The following is a 21,944-nucleotide window of genomic DNA, read 5'->3' as shown; positions in this document are numbered from 1 at the left end:
TTTCAGAGGGGGAGAGTATGTCTTCCTACAACGATTGCAGTGCCGCAAAGACATTCTTCCCAGGAAGACACTATATCACTTTAACATACACTATATCATTTTAACATACACTATATCATTTTAACATACACTATATCATTTTAACATATACACTATATCATTTTAACATATACACTATATCATTTTAACATACACTATATCATATCAATATACACTATCATAAACTCACGTGATATGGATCGGGTGCACACTAATTAGTGTGCACCGAGTTCATATTAGTTTTTTTATTTTTTAAATACAGACCCTCTTTCTTACATTAGTTTATCATGATAAAATTTCCAATTTATTACATGGTAACCTTTCTTTCATATAGTCAAACTTTAAAATCTAAATCTACTTATTTTTTATAACTATTTTTTGTAACTATTTTTAATATAGTAATCCTTCTTTAATAATTATATTACTTAACTTAGGTACACACTAATTTTAATATGGATGGCGTCGGTATAATTTTTTCTTACTTTAACATAAGTTACTCCTATCTCAAACACCAAATATACGGCATATATACCCATATATGTCCACACTCATAAAATCAATTTGCATCGAGCAACCATTGTTAGGTGACCACGTAGGTGTGCTAATGTAAACATCCATCATCAATTATAGGCCAATCTTCACTTAGGCGACTTAGCGTGTATGTAATGTATGACTCTTTCGCGATCTATCGACATAAAATAAAAAAACAAAAAACAAATAGCGAACTTACGAAGAGATGTGATCAGCAGTAAATGAAAATCACCCCTTTATTTGTCGTCTTTCTCTCTCCTCTTTTCGTTTCAAAAACCTCTCAAACAAGCCGGCAACACTAACCAATCAAAAAATCTAGCGCAGAAAGTGAGACAATTTTGCAGTCGGTTAAGATTTTTTTCCCCTAAATCTCAGTATTTCTATTAATCGTGTTTACTTCAACTTTGGAAGAATTTCAGGTGCACTTGACCCAATTACTTTTATTTGATTTTCCCCAAATTTTTGGTCTAATCTGAATCTTAATTTTGGTGGGTATTGATCTAATTTGGGTATAAATTAGTGGGTAATTGGTTGATTTTAAGTTGTGTGAAATTTGATTATCTGGGTTGAATTTGAATTTCCAGATGGTATATCACAATACTGTGTGTAAGTCAATTGAACAATCTAATACGATGACAGTTTCAATGAGTTTAAGCGAGCCAGATTTGAAATCAAAGCAGATTAATCAAATTCAGAAGAATCGAAGATTACCCAATTCATCTAATCATCAGGTTTCTTCAAGTTGTTGTGAATCTCGTTTAGCTGTTCTTGATGTGATTATGTTGATTGCTGCAATTGGTGCTATTGGTTTTTTGCTGTATCCATATGTTAGTTATACATATGTTAAAGTTGCTGAGATTGGGAGTTTGGTGTGTTGTATCTTGAAAGATGAAATTTATGAGAATCCAATGATTTATGGGTCTTTGGGGCTTAGTATGGTGTGTGTAGCGATGGCTGCTTGGGCAATTGTGATGTGTACAACTCGAAAGTGTGCGAATCCGAGTTGTCGGGGTTTATGGAAGGCTGCTGAGTTTGATATACAGCTGGAGACAGAGGAATGTGTAAAGAACTCCAATTCACCGTCTAAGGATGGTGTTAAGAGGGGCTTGTTTGAATTGCCGCGTGATCATCATCGCGAACTGGAAGCTGAGCTTAAGAAAATCGCACCGCCTAATGGAAGAGCAGTTCTTGTGTTTCGTGCTAGGTGTGGATGTTCTGTTGGTAGAATGGAAGTTCCAGGTCCAAGGAAGGCTCGGAAGATCAAGAAGTAGATAATGTTGTATGGTTTTTCGTTCATGAATATACCCACTATAAAGTTGAAAACACAGAGGATCTTAGCTGGAGTGTTTGTTTTTAAATAAGTTGATGCTAATAAGTTGTAAGAACTGCATACTGTTGGTCTTTCTTACAGTTATAATAGAATTATCCTTCCTGAATTACATCTTAGCATATGTCTTTTACTTATAATGTTCATTGTTTATGAATTGGTCACATCATTTTATCTTTCCAAGAGCTTCATAGTTCATATGTCTGAAATTTAGTGTCTTCATTTTTTATGAGATTATGAATATGTTTTCCCTTGTTATACTCAGTTGTTTGCCAGAAGGCTGTTAGGATAGCCATTTTAGTCTTTGGAATAAATCCTGTTCAATTTGGTTCTGGTTGAGGTATTCTCATACTTGTCATCTGATGTCTTTTCTCGCTTGGAGAATGGACTTGTTAGTACATAGTCAGGACGAAAACACAGAGGACCTGTCCTAGAGCAATATGAATTTTTCATCACCTTGAGCTACCTTGTCAGAAAGTCGACAGAAAATGATAGACATGCTGGAAAGTGTTGGCCGACGGCACTGCTATTTAGCTGTCACAGTATCTAAAACCAACTGATCTTTGTTGTATACTTAGGGTGGTGTCTCAAGCAACTTTGAGATCATTGACAAATAATCCCTAGATTTTGCATTGATCAATGCATTAAAGAAGATATATTTCATATTCTCCTGCCCTTTTAATATGTTCTTGTTGGCGACATCTTGATATCCTTAATAGGATATATTGCGTCCATGTCAGGGAATTACTAAATCACCATGAAGGCATGTGATTTCTTCAAATCCATTGAGAGCTTCCTAGGAGTTGCTGGTTCTGTAGTTCTATTGGACAATTGAAGTTCATGCAGTTTAACAGATCTGACATTTTGAAAAAAAAAATTGTCAAATTATTTGTACTCACCTTGTCAGCTTGATACTGCCACTCTATTAAAGTACTTATTTTCCTAATTTCTTCTGATTTGCTGAATTTAGTTTCCATGGTTACTAGCTGACCCACAAACATCGTTAAGATTGTCCATTTTGACATTGGTCCAGGCAGGTGTTGAGGCATGAGTAGCATTTGCAGTTTCATGTCACATGTTCATGATTATATAAACAGAGCAATGAAGTGAATGAGCAGCAGGGCGAGAAAGATACATGCCGAACGGCTCAGGCTTATTGCAGAACGAACCGAGCTAAGCTCTAAACCACCAGGTATCTTACTTTATGCACTTTAGGACCATCAAACATGCAACTCATCTTCATTCTGCAAATATGGCTTAAATACTACACTCGGTTGAGAACCACATTTATTTTTTTGACTTGGCTTTGTTTTAAACTACTGAATCAAGTTATTGTTTGTAGAAGTTCCTGTGAAGAAGATTAGAAGACATCCAGTTATTTCTGAATGCAAAGCTATCTTTTCTTATGTTACTTGTCATTTGCTCTATGTTATGAAATTTACCTATGCTGGGTCAGAACTTCAATATCGTACTATCACGTGTCTTAGACTTCTGGATCATTATGGCGTGCAATTCTTTAGTTGGAAAATGGATTGAAGTTGTCCTTTATACTGCCTTGAATAGTTAATTTTCTGCCAAGTTGCTCCTTGGGAGCAAGCTTGGTTTGGACTTGTAGGATTCTTTTTCTCTACATTATTTTTGGCATATCATGTTTCCATTGATCAGTCGATTTGCTACCATAGGTCCTCCTAAGTCATTGGGAAGTTGTTAGCCTGATAATTCTTCCCTGGTGCGGAGGCTACCTGAGTAGGTCAATAAGGGTTTCCAGCCAAAGCATTGGTCCAGCAAATGAAGCAAAGGAATCTTTTGCTTGCACAATAAGATGAAATGTGCAACGTGTATATTTTTTGTCTTAATTTAGATGTACATTAATATAAGTGGGTTAGGCCACACTCTACCTACTTTTTATCCTTGTGACTTTTGGCAAATTTCTTCATTTGGAGTGGTTTAGGTTGGACTTTACCAAGTTTTTCAGTGGTTTTAAGATTTAATTATAGGGGATCCACATTGTCAAGATAGATATGGAGCTTTGTCAGTATGTCCTAATACTTAGGAGTAATAAGGCAATCATCGTACGGGCCAGCAAACACTGCCTTTTTACGGCTGAACACTTGACGTTTTAAGGTCCCTCAGTTGGGTTTACTGGAGCAACTGAGACCTGTAATGTATAGTGAAGCCAAGAAGCAATATATGGTAAAAGTTTTTCCATGTAAGTTGGTTAGAGTAGACAACTTTAGGTCTAAAGCTTTTGTCATCTTAAGTGTCTTTATGCTTATCCAGCTTTTTTGCCCCATTTTATCAAAGCGTTATCTGCTGAATTTCACTTTTTGGATTGGAAGATAAACAATTTGATGTTTAGGTCAGAATTTACCATCTCAACTAATTTTGCCTTTCTAGTTTGTGTTTGAATCTTAGGGACTTCCAATAGAAACCATGCTGCCAACACTTGCGGATAATGTGGGTTGCCAACCAAACTTTCATCGCCAAGGACACAAACTCTGAGGTTGTTTCTGAATCTTCTCGAGTATCTTCATCCTCTAGATGTTGAGCAAATAATCTAAGTTGTATGTTAAAGTAAATGCTAAAACTTCTACACGATCTGTTGCACCTATATTTTTTCATTTTGACCAGTTAGTCTGGGGGTGACTTGAGATATGACTAGTTATTATATTGAGGATCCTGTGACTTTTTATATTACTTGGGGCTTCCTGTGATTAATATGTTTGTATGTTTGTCGCATGAAATGGGCTATATACCAGATGCATTTAAGGGAGAATTTGCATATTGAAATGGGAAGCACATATATTTAGTTCTACTCCGACTCTCGTTTCATTAGAAAGGAAAAAACTGGGTTTCGTTCATTCCCTTTCATGCTCTTTAGCGGATTTTATATCTAAATCATGCAAAATGTCCATTACGCTTTCTCGTCTTCCTTCATATTCAAATTCTGTTCACATGATAGGGAAGTAGGAGTGACGATTGGCTGAGGCATGGCCGCGTTGGCGATCCGTTGGGGCTTGACTATGGGTGGCCAAGGCGCTGTGATTGAGCAATATTAAGTCGAGACCGATTGTTTGGCTGTCAATTTGTCATGATTTCTCTTTGAAGGAATCCTTCAGTAATTCGTAGCTCTCATTTACTTGTCGATGGTGTTTGAAATTAAGCTTCTCATTAGTAGTAACTGGCTATGGGCTTGTACAAGTAGACTCCTAGTACAAGGTCTCAAATTTTTGTCCTAGTACAAGGCCTCAAATTTTTGCAGGCTTCTACAATTCTAAAGCCCATTGTTTATATATAAAAAAAGAAAAGAACTTACATCATATTTATACAAATATATTAAAAGGTGTTTCTATTAAAAGAATGGTCATATGACCTTTGAAATGAAAATGTGAGAGTTTAACCACCAATTCACTATATTTTTAAATGTTTAAAGTATCAAAAAATAATAAAGTCTTATAATTATATGTAATTTTAATGACATTTACAAGCTTTTTGAGCTCTAACAATATTTTTAAAAAGGTAATAAGTAATAACATTCTCTCAACCCAGTTCCATTGAAATTCTTATTTTATCACTAATTCATGAGAAGTTTTTCTCTAAAACAACTTATCATGCCATAACATCCGTTTTTCAATTTTGTATTAGACAAAAAATTATGAATAACAAAATCAATTATAAAAATTATAAAATAATAATATATTCGATAATTTAACTGACTCCGAGCATCGACAAACAAAATTACTAATTCTCCCTCTATTAAGGTAAGGAGAAACCTTGACAAGTTGGAGGAATAAAAGAGATCCCAACTTGCCAAGGCCCAAGGGTGAGATTTGAGAGTCAATCCCAAGACCTTCTGCAATCGAGAAGGATGTTCTAACCATTAGATTCTCCCTCACTCTCAATTTCTCCTGGGGAGATGATTAGTGATGAAGATTGATTTTTGATCGGCGAAAACTTAAAAGTGAGGGGTGAGAAAAAGTTGAAGTATGGTTAATGTTTGCGCCCCTTTATCCTTAGCCTAGGGTCCCACGCAAGTTTTGTGGGTCCCGCCTATCATGACATGGCCAGCAGTCTATGGGATACCTCAAGGGGCCCACAAAGATCATCCCAGAAAGGGCAGCCCCACTAATCCCAAGGGAGGCTGTCTTATCAAAAGGTCTTTTCCTAGAAGTTCTCACCACTATAAATACCCCTTGTCCCATCAAGGTAAATGTATTGAATTCTCATCTAACTAACCAGAGCTTTCTCACTCTAGATTCTCTCTCTACCTCATCATCAACTGACTTGAGCGTCGGAGGGGCGATCCCGGAACAACCCCCGGGGCAGTCTAACTCATTGTGCAGGTCCATCGGTGAACAAATAACCGGTTCAGGACTCGCATTAAGGACCTGCTCAGCACAAATCATTAACCTTAATTTCTAGACATATTCACCTATTTTGAACTTTGGGTGGGTATTCATGTTGTTCAAGAAATTAAATTGTTGGCGAAATAATCTGACCATCAGATCTTTGATGATGCCATTGTTCAGCTCCTCAATCTTTATGTTTTTTGGGTTTGTTTTTTATTATTAGCTCGTAGAAAGTAAGTCAATTACCCAAAGCCATGAACAAAGAGGAAGCTCAAAATTTTTGACATTTTCTTTTACTCAAATTTTCTTTTATATTCTTTGTTTTGCTTTTTTTGATTTTACAATTTTGTATAACTTTATTAGGTGGGTGTGAATTTTTCAATTGTTGCATAACATGGTTTCAATTTTAATTTTAACTACTAGTAACTTCCTATTTGGGTGAACCCATATTTTAGGAGGAACACTGTAATTGGGGTTTTTCTTTTTGGTTTTTTAAGTAGGGTTTTATATGACATTGTTTTTTGTGGGGTTCATGTTTTGTTCATCCTTGTTAGTTAATTAGCACATCCTACCTATTGTAGACTTGTCTCAGCAAATTGTAGCTACAATCATATTTTTTCTGATAATTGATTAGGGATGTTCATCTATGGACTAGTAAGATAGAGTTGATCATAGAAGGTAGGTCTGATGTTGTGTAATATGCATATCGATTATTTATAAGATAATAATCATATTGTTAATTAGCTTATTAAGGTATTTTTTCTTCGTCTTTCAAAAGCAATTGTGGATGTTTAGAATGCGAAATTAAATTATAGGAATAATTATAACAATTGACCACTTTTTCAAAATAATTTCAACTTTCATTAATTTCAAAATAATCTCAACTGTTACCCACCTTTCGAAAATTGTCCTAGGTAACCTATAACCAGTTAATTTCTTAATTTTGCTTTTAATTTCAATTTTTTCTATTAAAAAAATCAATTTAGTTTTTATTACATTTGAAAATTTAATATAATATTTTTCTGTTGATATTTTTATAAAATTTCATTGTTTGTGGGTCTCGCCTTTCGCGCTTTTTGAGGCAAGTATTTTGAGACGATCTTATATGACATTTTTCACCTACTTCACGACGTTTTTGGGATAGCGAACACAGTCGACACCACTAAGGAACGGGAATTTCGACAAGCCGATCGAAATGAGTATGAATACGTCTTTTTGTGAGCACGTGAGACGATCTTAAATGGGTGCCTTTGACTCTCAAAGTGACTTTTTTAGAAAAAAAAACAAATGCTATCAAGTGTTCTTTATGAGCGCGATTTTGGAGGAGGAGGTCAAAATGAGTAGCAATACGTCAAATTTTTTTCATGTAAAAATACTTTTTTTTTGAAAGAAGGATACCACCAAGCGTCCATAAAGGGCTCGAATGACGAGAAGTCGGTAGATATGATTACTGATTCTTTGATTTTTGGGTGCATGTTTCGATGTGATATTAAAGGACCCATTTAATCTTCAAAATGACTTTTCCGAAAAAAATGGATGCCACAAGCGCCCTAAAGAAGTGCAAATTGAGAGAAATCGAATCGAAATGAGTACCAATACATAATAATCTTTTCCACACTCTTTTTCAGATTTTTTTGGCTTTTAGAATTAAAAAATAGTTTCGCCATTTTATTTTGTGACACGTGTTATTTTTTACGGTTTAATAGGTTAAAATGGGTGAGATGGAAGGGTGGTGAAATAGTTGAGATTATTTTGAGATGAAGGAAAGTTAGAATTATTTTGGAAATGGTCATTAGTTACCTGTCAATTGTTCCATTATTTTATGGGTTATAATTTGTTGACGTAAATATGATAATCTCTATTACATAAGGGAAGGGGGGGAGGAACGGTATCCTTTTTTGAACCGACTATTTTGCCCCCCTTTCCTTTCTAAATTACAAAATACTTGCTTGATTAGCTTCTACTTGATTAACTTATATGAGGAAAATTAAAGTTTCCTCTTATTATAACTTTATAGAAATAAAATACCTGCTTGATTAGCTTCTACTTTCACTGATCAACAAATATGTTTCATGTTATTATCATTGACAACTACACATACATAGCTTTTTATGCACGCGATGCGTGCGATGACATTTTTAGGCCTAATTATTACTTAGTAGTAAACAAAAAGAAAATTTAGTATTTAAGTTCACCTCCATTTTGTAGAAATAAGATTCTTTGAACTACAATCAAATAGTATTTAAAAAACTTTAATAAATAAGTATAAATAATGAACAAATAACGGTATTTTATTTCTATAAAATGCTTTGCAAAAACCATTTCATGCGAAATCAGATTGTGTATGAAAAATTTGAAATTTCATTTCACCTATAATTGAAAATCAAAGTGTTCAAATTTAGAAAAGCGAAAAATTAAAAATGACCATTTCATGCAAAATCATATTGTGTATGAAAAACTTAAATTTCCTTTCAAATATAATTGAAACTCAAAGTGTGAACATTTAGAAAAGGAGAAAAAATTAAAATGATGAAAATTCTTAAATATCTGTGAAATCAGAATTTAGAAGTTAGACAAGGAAAAAAACTAAAATTGTATTATACTTTTCGGTTACAATTTTGGGATCATAGAGAAATTACTGAAATCCATATAAAAAACTATTATAAATTACAAAAATGAATAAAACCAAAAGAAAAGAACATGACGATATTTGGTAAAGAACATCATACTGATTATAAAAGAACGTGCGCATATAAGACTTGAGAAACAAAAAACTATTCAAAATCACAAAAATGAATGACAACATAAAAAGAACATGGAAGAATCTTATTCACAAAATAGAGGTGAACTTACATACTAACTTGCATTTTCAGTTTGTTTACTACTTAGTATTAGGCCTAAAAATATCATCGCACGCATCGCGTGCACAAAAGACTAGTTTGTATTAAAAGAAACTATTTTCATCGCTTTTTATTATTAGGGGCTCAATTTTTAAGATTAGAATAAGGTCTCTAAAATGTTAAGCAATCTTTTGTTAAGCAGTTAAGCATAGGGGCAACAAAGTTGCTCATGCATTTTTTTATAAATAACTAATGACAAAAAAAACACGTTAATGTACACGCACGCATATCGTGTAAAAATGCTAGTAATGATATAAATCTTACTTATAACTAAATTTACTTATGAAATGTACCACACTATATATGTAAGTTCTTTCATGAAAGAGGGAAAAAGAGATATACATGCATCAAGGCCCTGACCACTAAGTCGTTGTTCCTAGAGTTGTCACTTTGGCTAATGAATTGGTGGTTGAACTGAAACAACTTAAATTTGAACTGAATTAAACTGAACTGGGAGCAGTTCTAACTGAACTGAAAAATGTTGAATTGAAACTAAAATAAAATAAACTGTAAATGAAAAAATAGAACTGAACTGAAATAAACTATAACTTAAACTAATTGTGAAAAACTGAAAAGTTGATCGATCAACTAAACTGGATATTTAGCTGAACTGATTCAAACTAAAAATTGAAACTGTTTAAATTGATTTTTGATTGTACCCAAACCCAATTCACATATTACCCAAATTCTTAATAGTGTTCCAATTCACATAATACCCAAATTCTTGATAGTACTCTAAATTACGTACAAATTTTATCATGATAATTTTTTTATTAGTATCGAACTTATGCCATATAACTCAAACCCCAAATCTCATACACTATAACTCCATTTTCAGATACTCATAATTGGGGGTGTTAATGAGCGAACCGATATCGAACTTGATTAGGCTCAGCTCGAAAATGTTTAATAGGGTTTGTTTCTATGCTCGAAGCTCACTCGAGCTTCAAATATTGGGCTTGGCTCGAGCCTAAAACTGACAATTCAGCTCGAGCTCGTTATGCTCGAAAAGCCCGTAATTCACATTGAACTAAATCAAGCCCAAGGTCAGATTTGTATGAAGCCCAAATATTTAATTGTTCAATAGCCCAGAATCCAAATACTTGATAATTGCATAGCCCAAAAAAGTTGTAAGCCTGTTGTAAGGAAAGCTTAACTCAAATATCTTTTTTATAGTGAATTACAACACACCCTCATTATATTTTAGTGATGTGGAATAGCTGAAATTTCATCTTGCTGCTCACCTTCTCAAAGTTCTCTTTTATGCAACATTTCATATACACCCACATCATTGCTCAACAATATGGGATAGTTCATAGTTGTACAGTATTACACGCTAATCAACCAGATAGTTGTATTATATACATCATTGCTCAACATTACTTGGAACTTTTTTTTAAGCGAGAAATTTCATTAAATGAAAGTCAAACGCAATCTACAATAAGTATTAAAGAAAAACAAAATCCAACCAAACAAGGATACATCAAATTCATCTTCCAAGAAACTACAATGAACCAGATCGAGCAATACAACCGCATCCTCCTTATATTTGCTTAATCAAGCAGCTATTGATGAGGAAGTCTATCATTATAACATAGTTTGGGAACAACATTATTGATCTAGTCATGTTGACCGCATCTGAGATTCCAATACCTTCATGTTTAGAAGGAGATTTCCACAATAAAGACTAAAAACCCCATAACAGGATCTGAGAAAAGGAGACTATTTTACTTAACAAAACCAAAATAATGAGCAAAAAATTGAATATAAAAGGAAAAATGGGGCTTACCATGGATGAAATCATCTATGACAACCCTTAATTGGTGAAAAAAGGTAGGAGGACTAGGATTTGAGAGAGAAAAGAGAGAGAAAGACGGCTAGGGTTTTGTAGGATACTTAACTCCCCAATGTCACTTGACCCTACCACCACCTGACCCCACCAGCCCCTCCCCAGCGCCACCTGACCCTACCAACACCTGACCCCCCTAGACCCGCCTCCCCCTCCCCCTCTCCCGCACAACAGTCGCGACTGAGGAGGCGCCACACGAGATTCACCGCAGCGGTGCGCGACTCAGTGAGGAGGCGTGACTGAGGAGGTGCGATTGAGTGAGGAGGTGCCATAGGTTTTTGCCGGTAATGTGCTGCGGCAGTTCAAAGTAGATTGTGTCTACGGGATTCGAAGGGGAGGGGGAGGCTTGTACACTGGGGGTTTGGTGGGAGGCGCAACAGGTGGGGGGGGGGGCTAGGAAGGGGGAGGCGTGGCTGGTGGGAGGCGCAACAGGTTGGGGGTGTTGGGGAGGAGGAAGGGGGCTGGTGAGGTTGGTGGGGCTGGTGGGAGGCGCAAAAGGTTGGGTGGTGGGGAGGGGCTGGTGGGTTTGGAGTTGTGGGGGTGGGGTGGGGTGGTGGGCTGGGGTGGTGGGTTGTGGGTGGGTTGGGCTGGTGGGCTTTTAGGGTTAGGTTTTTTGGTTAGTTAGGTTTAGGGTTAGTGTTAGGGTTAGGTTTATGATAGTTAATTAGGATTAAAGGGGGGGTTTAAGGATTAATGACTAACGAAGTTTAACGTCGTTAGTCATTAAGGGTAGTTTAATGTATTTTTTTTGAAAAGTGAAGGCTATATGGTGAATTTCAAAAGTCGGAAGGATATATGGTGCAAAAAAAAAAATTGTCAAGAATATATGGTAAAAAACCATAAAAAATTGGAATACAATTGAAAAAATAATGAAACATGACGATATAAAGTACAAACCCAGATTATATATGTGATTTAGTTTAAAGGATCCCCATCAATTCAATTAGTACCATCCTATTGAAACACAGACCACATGCTCTACTCTTTTCCAAATTTTGGAAAGATAACTTTTTGAATTCACCACTTCCTTCATTCCTTGTCTTCTCTTATGATCTCGTCCCCCTCTTTCCTCTTCTTTTTATTCTCTCCTTATGTTTGAAGTTAAACTAGTTATTGTTACGAAGGATAGGCTGTGGATTATTTAACAATATTTGAAGTATTCAAAAAATAGATATAATATCTCGTTTTCAAATGATTTTTTTCCTCAAAAAAATCAACCTGAGTATTGTAGTTTAGTTGGTTAGTGCATTAGCATGTCAAAAGAGAGATCATGGGTTCGAATCTTAAAATACACATTTCTATTGTTTAATATCTCATTGGATTGTGTGGGGGAGGGGAGAGTACATGTGGCAGCATGACATTTATTGGTCTTGGGTTTTAGATGTAAACTAGTATTTGGGCCCAAGCGTTACCCCGGGTTGGTATTTTGTTTCCAAACTTGATATGCATTTTTTTCCATTCCCACCAAAATATACTAAGGAAAACTCAATATTTAAAAGGTACAAATATAATAATATGGATACTTAAAATATGATTAAAAGTTGGTTGAGATGGTAATTGTGTCATGTATAATAGCAAGAGGTCACGGGTTCAAATCTTGTTGCAAGCTAATTTTACTTTTGTTAATTAACATGACTTACAAATTGGACAATTCTAGTAATAGAGGTGCCACATGAGCTGTATACATTGTCACGCACGCCTTTTAATATATTTTTTATAGATAGATATTTAAATTAGGTAAGGCTCATTTAAATTTTCTATCAAAATAAAAAATTTATTTTGTTCAGTTATCTTAAATTGATGAAGGAAAATTTTGTTCCCAATTCATATTATTATTTTTTAAAATTTATACGTCAATATCTAATTTATATCAAAAATTAATACTTTATACATGTGTCTACAAATATTCATCTTCTTTCTACTAATTTGGATGCACATAACATGTTGCATAGTGCTACTATGAATCTAAACTATTGACTAAAATCCAAGTTTGTGCTTCAGGTAATTTTACCTCCCAAACGAGTCACACACTAATTATGACAATTTTATTAAAAGGTGAATGGAATTCTTATTAAACCTTCTCGAATTGAAAATTAGAATTCATTGCGTGGAAAAAAGAATGAAAAAGATTGTCGTTTTTTGTTCTATCAATAAATCGAAACAATCCACTAAAGTTTCATTCTAAAATTAGCAAAGACCTATCAAAAACATTAAATTGGAACTATATGTATTTATAATTGTGTCGATTCGATAAGATCTCCTTAAATTAACTCCATCTATTAGCCCAATCAAAATCAAGTCCTATCAACAAATTGTTTTTGCATTTTCGTAGTCTTTTGATAGCCTTGTTCTCTTCTGTCAAAATATCCTATAATAGTTTTACATATTAATTATATTGATGAGCATCACTTAGAGCATCCTTAGTGATGAATAAAAAAAAAGATTAAGTAGTTGATCTTAAAAAAAACCCCTTTGTGATAATTTGAAAAAAAGATCAAAGGTTGATTAGGAAAAAACATCGCATAGGGTGTGTAATCCCCGTAAATGTATGGATTTTATGAATATATTTTAGTATACATATATTTATATTTAAACATAATTTAATTCAAAATGATTTATTTATTTAAAAAGGTTGACTATTTTGAAAGTTAAAGGAATTATTTTAAGGATTTAAGGAAGTTAAAATATTTTGTTAAGACATGCTTTGAAAAATATTTGAAATACTATTTGGATTTGGAAAAGAAGCTTAAATGAGCTTGAGGAACCCAAATTAGGAAAAGAATTTCTTTTGATGTTAGGAGTTTTAAATCATCAATCTTATTCATCATTAAACTCTATTGAAATCCAATTTCTTTTTCCTAAGCCCAAAAGGAAACATACATATAAATACCGTGAACCCAATTTTTTTGCCCACACAAATTTTCTCTCTCCTTAGACTCACCAAACCGGCAGTTTCTATCTTTCCTCTTCCACGTTTTTCTTTTCTTCTTCTCTTTTCTTTCTTATTCTTCAAGAAACACTTTCTTCTCCACCAAGAAACGTCACAACACTGAAATCACCACCACCACCGCCGACTGGTTGTCGTTGATGCTATCCTCCCTAGGCCGGCGCCCTCTCCTCCTTGTTCTCTTTATTTTGTTGGTTTAATTATTTTTTTCATCCTCAAGTTTTGATTAAAGATTATGTTTTATACTTTGTTTTAGTAGTAATTATGATTAGTAACTTTAGTTTACTATTTTAATGATGAATATATAATTATATAAATTATGTATTGAAAGAATAAAATTTCAGATTTAGTTATTATATTTAAATTGAGTTTTTAATTATCAAAGCATGAATTTTTAGGGTGTTAAAGATTGAAAAATCATAGTAGCATGTTATAAACTATGAAAATGATTTAACTTATGAATTTAAATATGTTTAAGTATGTTTAAAGGGAGTTTTAATAATTTATAAGTTGGTGGAATTTTAAAAAGGGTGTTATTCATGGAGTTTTATAGATTTTAATGACTAGTATAGTAGTATCGTGCTAGGTAATATAAGTAATTGAGGTTTTAATGATAAAAACAACTTTTAAATATTTTTTCTAAAGGGGGTTTAAAGTATTTTAAAGTTGCTAGAATTTATTTGGAGTATTGATCATGAATTATATTAGTTTTTTTAGTCGGAAATTACTCCGTAGGTGATTTTTAAGGTGTTAAAGATGGCCTACCAATTTTTTTTACACAAAGTACACACATATCTATGTGTTTTGTGATGTAGTATCATGAAGTTAGGAAGGAAAAGTTGTAATATCATGTATAGGAACTTTGTAAGTTCATATATGATTTCTATTATGATTTAATTTTTTATGTTTTATGCTTGTGTCCGAACATGTAAGTATGAGATTTGAGTATGCATTGAATATCATGTTTGTATGGAATATTGATGCAAGCATGTTGGTTGGGAACTTTATTTATAAATTCACATGGGGGAATTAATATATTTATTGGGTTGGATCACATTTGAATCATGTGTTCCCTTATATTATGATTTTAACTATTCTATGAGGACTGTGGGCCTTATTTGGTAAGTTGATAATTTATTCTTGTTGAAATGTAAGTTGGTTGTGTGACTATGTTCAACAAATAAGAAGGATTGAAATAGGAAGGAATTAATCTTGGGTTGTAATTTGTATGATGAATTATTTAATCCTAAGATATAAAGGAATGAAGTTGTAAATATTTAATTATATGTGGTTGTATTGCTTGTGTGTCATGACAAGTAATAATTTGTAAATCATGTAAAGTGTAACATGGATAGTAATAAACTTTAGACTAGTGCACGTCTGAACTTGGACAATCAGGAATTGGAGTACATGGTGAACATGCCATGACTTTTTATGGGAATTGGATTGATCACCGTTCCTATTTTTATTCAAAATTTCCTGGATATGGCAGGTCATTATGGAATACGGAGTCGCGCCTGTATTTCGTCTTCCTAGGTGAAGGTTGGTTTTTAGTTAGACTACTTGGTCCAATAATTATTCCATTAAAGTAATAAAATGGTTGTTAAAGTTTAATTCAGTAAAGGTTATCTGCAGATTGTTATGATATTATGTATCCTTGCTTAATATTTATTAGTATCATGTTAGAAATGTTTACTTATTAATATGTAGTACTCAACTTTGCTGATTACGTGCTTTGTTTGTGTTTGTTGATCATGACTTTGCCTTATTGATCCTGTGATGACCCATTCTTGGTGAGCAGATTCTTTAGTGCATTGACATCTAGAGGTTTGCAGATGTTGCATCATGGGGATCTAGGAATGGAGAGCTTGTGTAACAGATTGATTTAATTATTGCTTTCGTAGATACTTTATATTTAAGTTTGGTTTGAAGTTAACATTGGTAGTAAGTTTGGTTTTAAAGTACTTTGATTATTTATTATATTTCAATTCTAAAATTTAGTTATATGTTTTTCCGCTGTAAAATTCTGAATAAGCCAATACGTTATCATACGGGCGATAATGCGTTTATTATTTTCTAAGTTTTATACTAAAAAGGTATTTTGGAAAAGAGAGAATGATCGGGGTGTTACAAATGGTATCTGGGAGCATTAGGTTATTTTCAAAAATTTTAGGTGCCTAACTAACTTGCTAGTTATTTAAATAAACTTCTTAGAATTGCGCTCCTACTTATTCATTTTGAAACACGTTATTATTTTAAATTAACAATATGAATATATATTATTCGGATATTAAGTTATGGGTCCGAATTTTTTTGTTTTATGTTCGAAATATTTTATATGTAGTTCGAATTTTTATCGTGCTCAAAGTTTTTTTTAGGGTCGATTTTTAATTTGGTTCAGATTTTATTATGTTTGAATTTTTTTTCCGGAACTAATATTTCCATTTTTTTTTATTTTCGGTTTTATTTTTTTTATGTCCGAAATTTTTTCGGTATTGTTAGTCGAATTTTTTTTTAGTTCGACACTTTGTTATTTTTATTCGAAAATTATAATTCATATATTCATTATTTTATTACTTTTAAAGTATTGGGAGAATGGATGGTATAGAAAGGACATATAGGATAGAAATATGATATGCCTGCATTAAATAGTTAGTTCGGCATGTTTACATTTTTCTTCCATGCTAACTGTTTATATTCTTCTTTCCTGATAACTGTTTATATTTTCTTCCCTGCTAACTATTATATTCTTCTGCCTATGTTGTTGATGGTAACTCTTTATTGTTTATTATTTGAAATTGCGTTCAGGGAGAGTACTTAAAATGTGTCTAAAGTCATATTTATTTGTTATAGATTTCTAGCCATGTTAGATAGAGAAAATTCTAGAGTAGGGAAGTACCATAATCCTATTGTGTTGAGCGATGATGTGAGTGATGGAGGTCACGAGTCTAGATTTGATTGCTACACTAGTATAGAGATCATTATGCGTTGTGTATTAGAAGTAGGCATCCCTAATAGTGATGATGAGATAATTCAAGAGTTTGATCGTACTATAACGCAAACCTGAAAGGACATCTACAAAGTTACTTGGAGACCTTATCTGAGCCATGTGAGTGATTCCACTACAAAAAAAGTCCATTTAGAGACGGACAAAATCCGTCCCTAAATAGGTCAAATCCGTCGCTATATGGGCTTAGAGACGAATTTAGAGACGGATATTGTCCCTCTCTAAAACCCTTGTCGCTAATTCGAGTTAGAGACGGATTTCCAAAAATCCGTCTCTAAATTCGCTGAAAATATGAAAAATATATAAACGAAATTAATAACACGATAGTTCCTAATATTATCATGATTATATTTAATCACCTAATTACCTACCTAGTTCAAGTTGATCTCATTATCATTTTGGAATATCCCTTAAGTAAACCCGGTTCAGCTCTACAAGGGAAAGGATAAGAAGACTCCACAGTCGGAAGAATCGCTGTTCGTAGGAATCGAACTTGTGACCTCAAAGAAACGTGAAGAAGCTCCAACCAACTACACCAAATACAACTTGTATACTTCTCTACGTAATATTGGTAATATGTAGAAGAAATATTAGAGACGGATTCAAAAATCCGTCCCTAATTTAGAGACGGATTCAAAAATCCGTCCCTAATTTAGAGACGGATTTTAAATCCGTCCCTAATGTAGAGACAGATTTTCAAAATCCGTCCCTAAATTAAAGATGTGCAATAAAATAATCATATCTAAATTTAGAGACAGATTTTTTAAATTCGTCCCTGAATTAGAGATGAATTTATAAAATTCGTCTCTAAATTAAAGAACTGCAATAAAATATTTATATTTAAATTTAGAGACGGATTTTAAAAATCCGTCTCTAAATTTAGAGACGGATTTTAAAAATCCGTCCCTAAATTAAAGAAGCGCAATAAAATATTCATAATTAAATTTAGAGACGGATTTTTAGAATCCGTCTCTAAATTAGAGACGAATTTTAGAAATCCATCTCTAAGTTAGAGACGGATTTTAAAATCCGTCTCTAATTTAGGGACGGATTTTTGAAATCCGTCTCTAAATTTATTTAGAGTCGGGTTTTAAAAATCCGTCTCTAATTTAGGGACGGATATTTAAAATCCGTCCCTAAAGTTAGAGACGGATTTAAAAATCCGTCTCTAAATTAGAGACGAATTTTTAAAATCTGTCTCTAAATTAGAGACGGATTTTTAAAATCCGTCTCTAAATAAATTTAGAGACGAATTATCAGTATTCCGTCTCTAAATTAGAAACGGATATATATATCCGTCGCCAAAAATCCGTTGCTATATGAGCTTTTTTTTGTAGTGTTCAGAGGTGGATAAAAAAGGACTTCAACCCAAAAGGTTATTGTTGTTATTATTATTATTATTATTATTATTATTATTATTATTATTATTATTATTATTATAATTATAATTATTATATTATTATTATTATTATTATGATTATTATTATGATTATTATTATTATTATTATTATTATTATTATTATTATTATTATTATTATTATCATTATTATTATTATTATTATAGTGAAGATTCTTGAGACTTTGAAGATGAAATGTTTACTTCATAAAAGTATAAAGGAAATAAGGATAGGAAGGATAATGTAACTCCATAAAGTATTTATTTATGCTTTAAGATTAGTAGTTGGAAAGCAATCAAGCTACAATGGTTTAAATTTCCTTCTTTAGCATCTTTATATTGTTGAGGAATAAGTTGGTTATTTTGGATTGGATATTCTTATTATTCTTTGAGGAATGAAAGTTATTATTTAGTTATTTGAGTTGAGTGAGAATATATGTTAGTACGCGAAAAGGGGAATATTTTCTTTAATTATTGTGATTAGTTGCATTTGATCCGCATGTGATTATAAATGTAAATATTTATCAAGCGTGAATATATGATTGTTATGGTTTATAATGTGTGAACTTAGTGTTATAGTAACTTAATGAGAAATTTTTTAATTTATTGATGCGATCTTTATGGTCAAATCAAATGTTTCCTTCGTAGAAAATGACAAGTAAGTGTGAACCGAAACCAAAATAGAATTACGTCAAAATTTCAGTCGCGAAGTAGAGTGTCAAACAACAATTATGGCTTAGGTTCTGCTATTCGCCTATTGGCAGAGAATTTGACCCATGAAAGAGCTGAGCATCCCGATCCTGCTGGGAACATGTTGAGGGACTAGCTAAGATTAAACCGTCGTACCTTAAGGGGTAAGTTGACCCTACCCTCTTAGAGAGTTGGATTAGGGAATAATTTGAAAAGATTTTTGGGGCTGTGAAATGTCTCAAAGGTATGAAAGTAGGTCAAATTATACTGTTTCTAAAAGATGAGGCCGACTTATGGTGGAAAGAAAATGGAAATAGACTTAGTGTTGTGGAAAAGTTTAATTGGGAATTATTTATTGCTGCTACCATCACTAGTAGAATAAATGCTATTTGTTGCGGTTAAAAAGTGCCCCATTGCTGCGTTTTTGGGCGCGCAGCAATTAAGGGCGCAGCAATAGGTAATAATTATATTGCTGCGGTTTTAAACCGCAGCAATATCTACAAATATTGCTGCGGTTTTTAGGCCAAACCGCAACAATATTATTATGTGTCATCTAATTAACACGGAATATTGCTGCGGTTTTGTGCCAGAAACCGCAGCAATATGCTATAATTAACAATAAAAAATAGGGATATTGATGCGGTTCCTATTGAAAACCGCAGCAATATGTACTGCTACAGATCAGACAAAAAAAAATTTATTTTTTTTTGGCATATTTTCATCAAATTTGATAAATAAAAATGCTGAAAAAAATAAAATACAACAAATTCAAAGTAATGATAAACAAAACTTTCTCAAATAATACGCAAAAAAAAAAAATAACCTGATAAACATAACCTGAAATTCTCTTGAACCTTCCAACAAACACAGAAGACATACAGAGAGAATTACGGGTGAAAAAAAATACACAAAAAAGAAACAGAACTGGATCTATATATCCAAGTATTGTCTATCTGAATCTGAGGACTTTGGTATCTCATAATATGTACGCACAAGCAACAGAAGTCAGCACATACAGAGGTATTATGAGATACGTCTATATTATTGTGTATACAACAATGTCGCAATAAAAAAACGAAAAGAATAATAGATACCCAATTATTGCATTCTTTATGTTACAGATGGAGTAAAAGAGTAAATACAATATATATGGAGTAAAAGAAGTGAAAAAGTAAGAAAATGAGGATCCGTAAAAAAAGCCTTTGCAAGAGAGGCAAAGGCAACAAAAGACACCGAATCATTTAAAAAAGAAGAATCCCTCGCATATTCCTCTTCTGTTGATGAATAGTAATATGTACGCACAAGCAACAGTTTCAGGTTTCCCAACAACCTTCAATTGGAAATTGTCGACGGCGAACGGGTGACGGCGAACACGGACGACGGAGAACAACCGGCGACGGCGAACACGGACGACGGAGAACAATTGGCGACGGCAAACACGGGCAACGGAGAACAACCGGCGACGGCGAGTAGAACTGGAACTGAAGCTTGTGACGGCGACGGCGACGGCAAAAGGGCGAGACCACGAGGGGAAATCTGAAAAAATCAAAAAAAATGAAAAAAAACGATCTAAAATAAAAAAAAGGGAAAAAAAAACAGATCTGAAATATAAAAAAACGAAAAAAATACACAAATATGAAAAAATCGAAATGAAAACAAAACGAGAAAAGATAAAAAAAAATGCAAGGAGTTTCGATATGAAAACGAGGAAATCTTCGAGTCTTCATGAAATCTTCGAGCCTTCATGAAATCTTTGAGCCTGATAATGACAGAACTGCCGATGAAGAGGAGAGAGGAGAGAGGTCGCGTGAGGGAGCAACGATTGAGACGAAGAGGAGAGATATCAACGACTGAGGAGAGAGGAGAGAGAGGAGAGAGATGAGAGAGAGGAGAGAGGAGAGAGGATAGAGAAGCGCATGAGTTGGAGAGAGAGGCGCATGAATTAGCGAAAAGGTTTAGGGTTTGGATTTTATCAGTGGGGAGGCGCGAGAATGAGGAGCGTGTCTTAAGTGATTGGTTTATATTGCTGCGGTCCTACGTGGAAACCGCAGCAATATTAGCTCGCCTGGCCCCGCATTTTGTTGAAAATTAATCCGTTGGATAATATTGCTGCGGTTTTGGGTGGGAACCGCAGCAATATTGTCAATTTCTATTTTTTCTTTTTTTTTTGCGTGTTATATTGCTGCGTATAGGTAAAACCGCAGCAATATCACCGCAGCAAATAACATTTATTCTACTAGCATGCTTTTATGAGGAAACTGAAGGCCCTAGAGTTTATCAACCTTAGGATGGAGAACATAACCATCTCTGAGTATTATAGCAAGTTCATAGCATTGTCTAAGTTTGAACATGGGGTTGTAGCTACCGAGGAGTTGAAGGCTCAAAGATTTGAGCAAGGTTTGACTGAGGAAATTCAATTGGGGTCAATAGATTTTGAATTGAAGTGATTGGTTTGCCTATTAGTATACCTACTGGAGAGATCATAAGGTGTACCAAATTGTTTAAAAATTTGCCTCTGAAGATAGGAGACTGTGTATCTCCATTCGATATAATAGAATTCAATTTGGGAAACCTAGATGTTATTCTTGGGATGAACTAGTTAAGTATTTACAAGGCTAACATAGACTGTGAGGTTCACAAGGTAGTATTGAGAAACCCTTTGGGAAAATGGACCTCTATAGACGTTTTGGGAAGCTTAAGAACTTTGGGGCTATCTCTGCAATGCAAGTGAGGAAGTTGATGAAAAAAGGGTATGAATTATTTTTCTGTACTGTGCAGGGTGTGAGTAAAAACGTTGGAGTGAATCTTAAGGATGTTTCAATTGTAAATGAGTTTATAGATGTGTTTCCAAGCGAGATTTCAGGTATGCCACTTGCGAGACCTGTTGAGTTCACCATAGACTTAGTTCC

General features: G+C 33.7%; 1 protein-coding gene across 1 annotated transcript; it reads left to right on the top strand.

Moving 5' to 3' along the window:
* Positions 1-726: 726 nt before the first annotated feature.
* Positions 727-2,080, top strand: LOC104906221 (uncharacterized protein At5g19025). Its single transcript, XM_048638380.2, has one exon. The coding sequence runs from the start codon at positions 1,155-1,157 to the stop codon at positions 1,839-1,841; it is 687 nt and encodes a 228-aa protein (XP_048494337.1). The 5' UTR covers positions 727-1,154; the 3' UTR covers positions 1,842-2,080.
* Positions 2,081-21,944: the final 19,864 nt, after the last annotated feature.

Source organism: Beta vulgaris, chromosome 2, assembly GCF_026745355.1.
Source record: "Beta vulgaris subsp. vulgaris cultivar EL10 chromosome 2, EL10.2, whole genome shotgun sequence".
In the NCBI taxonomy this organism is placed as follows: domain Eukaryota; kingdom Viridiplantae; phylum Streptophyta; class Magnoliopsida; order Caryophyllales; family Amaranthaceae; genus Beta; species Beta vulgaris.
The sequence above is the reverse complement of the archived record's forward strand: the minus strand, read 5'-3'. Positions and strand labels throughout refer to the sequence as shown.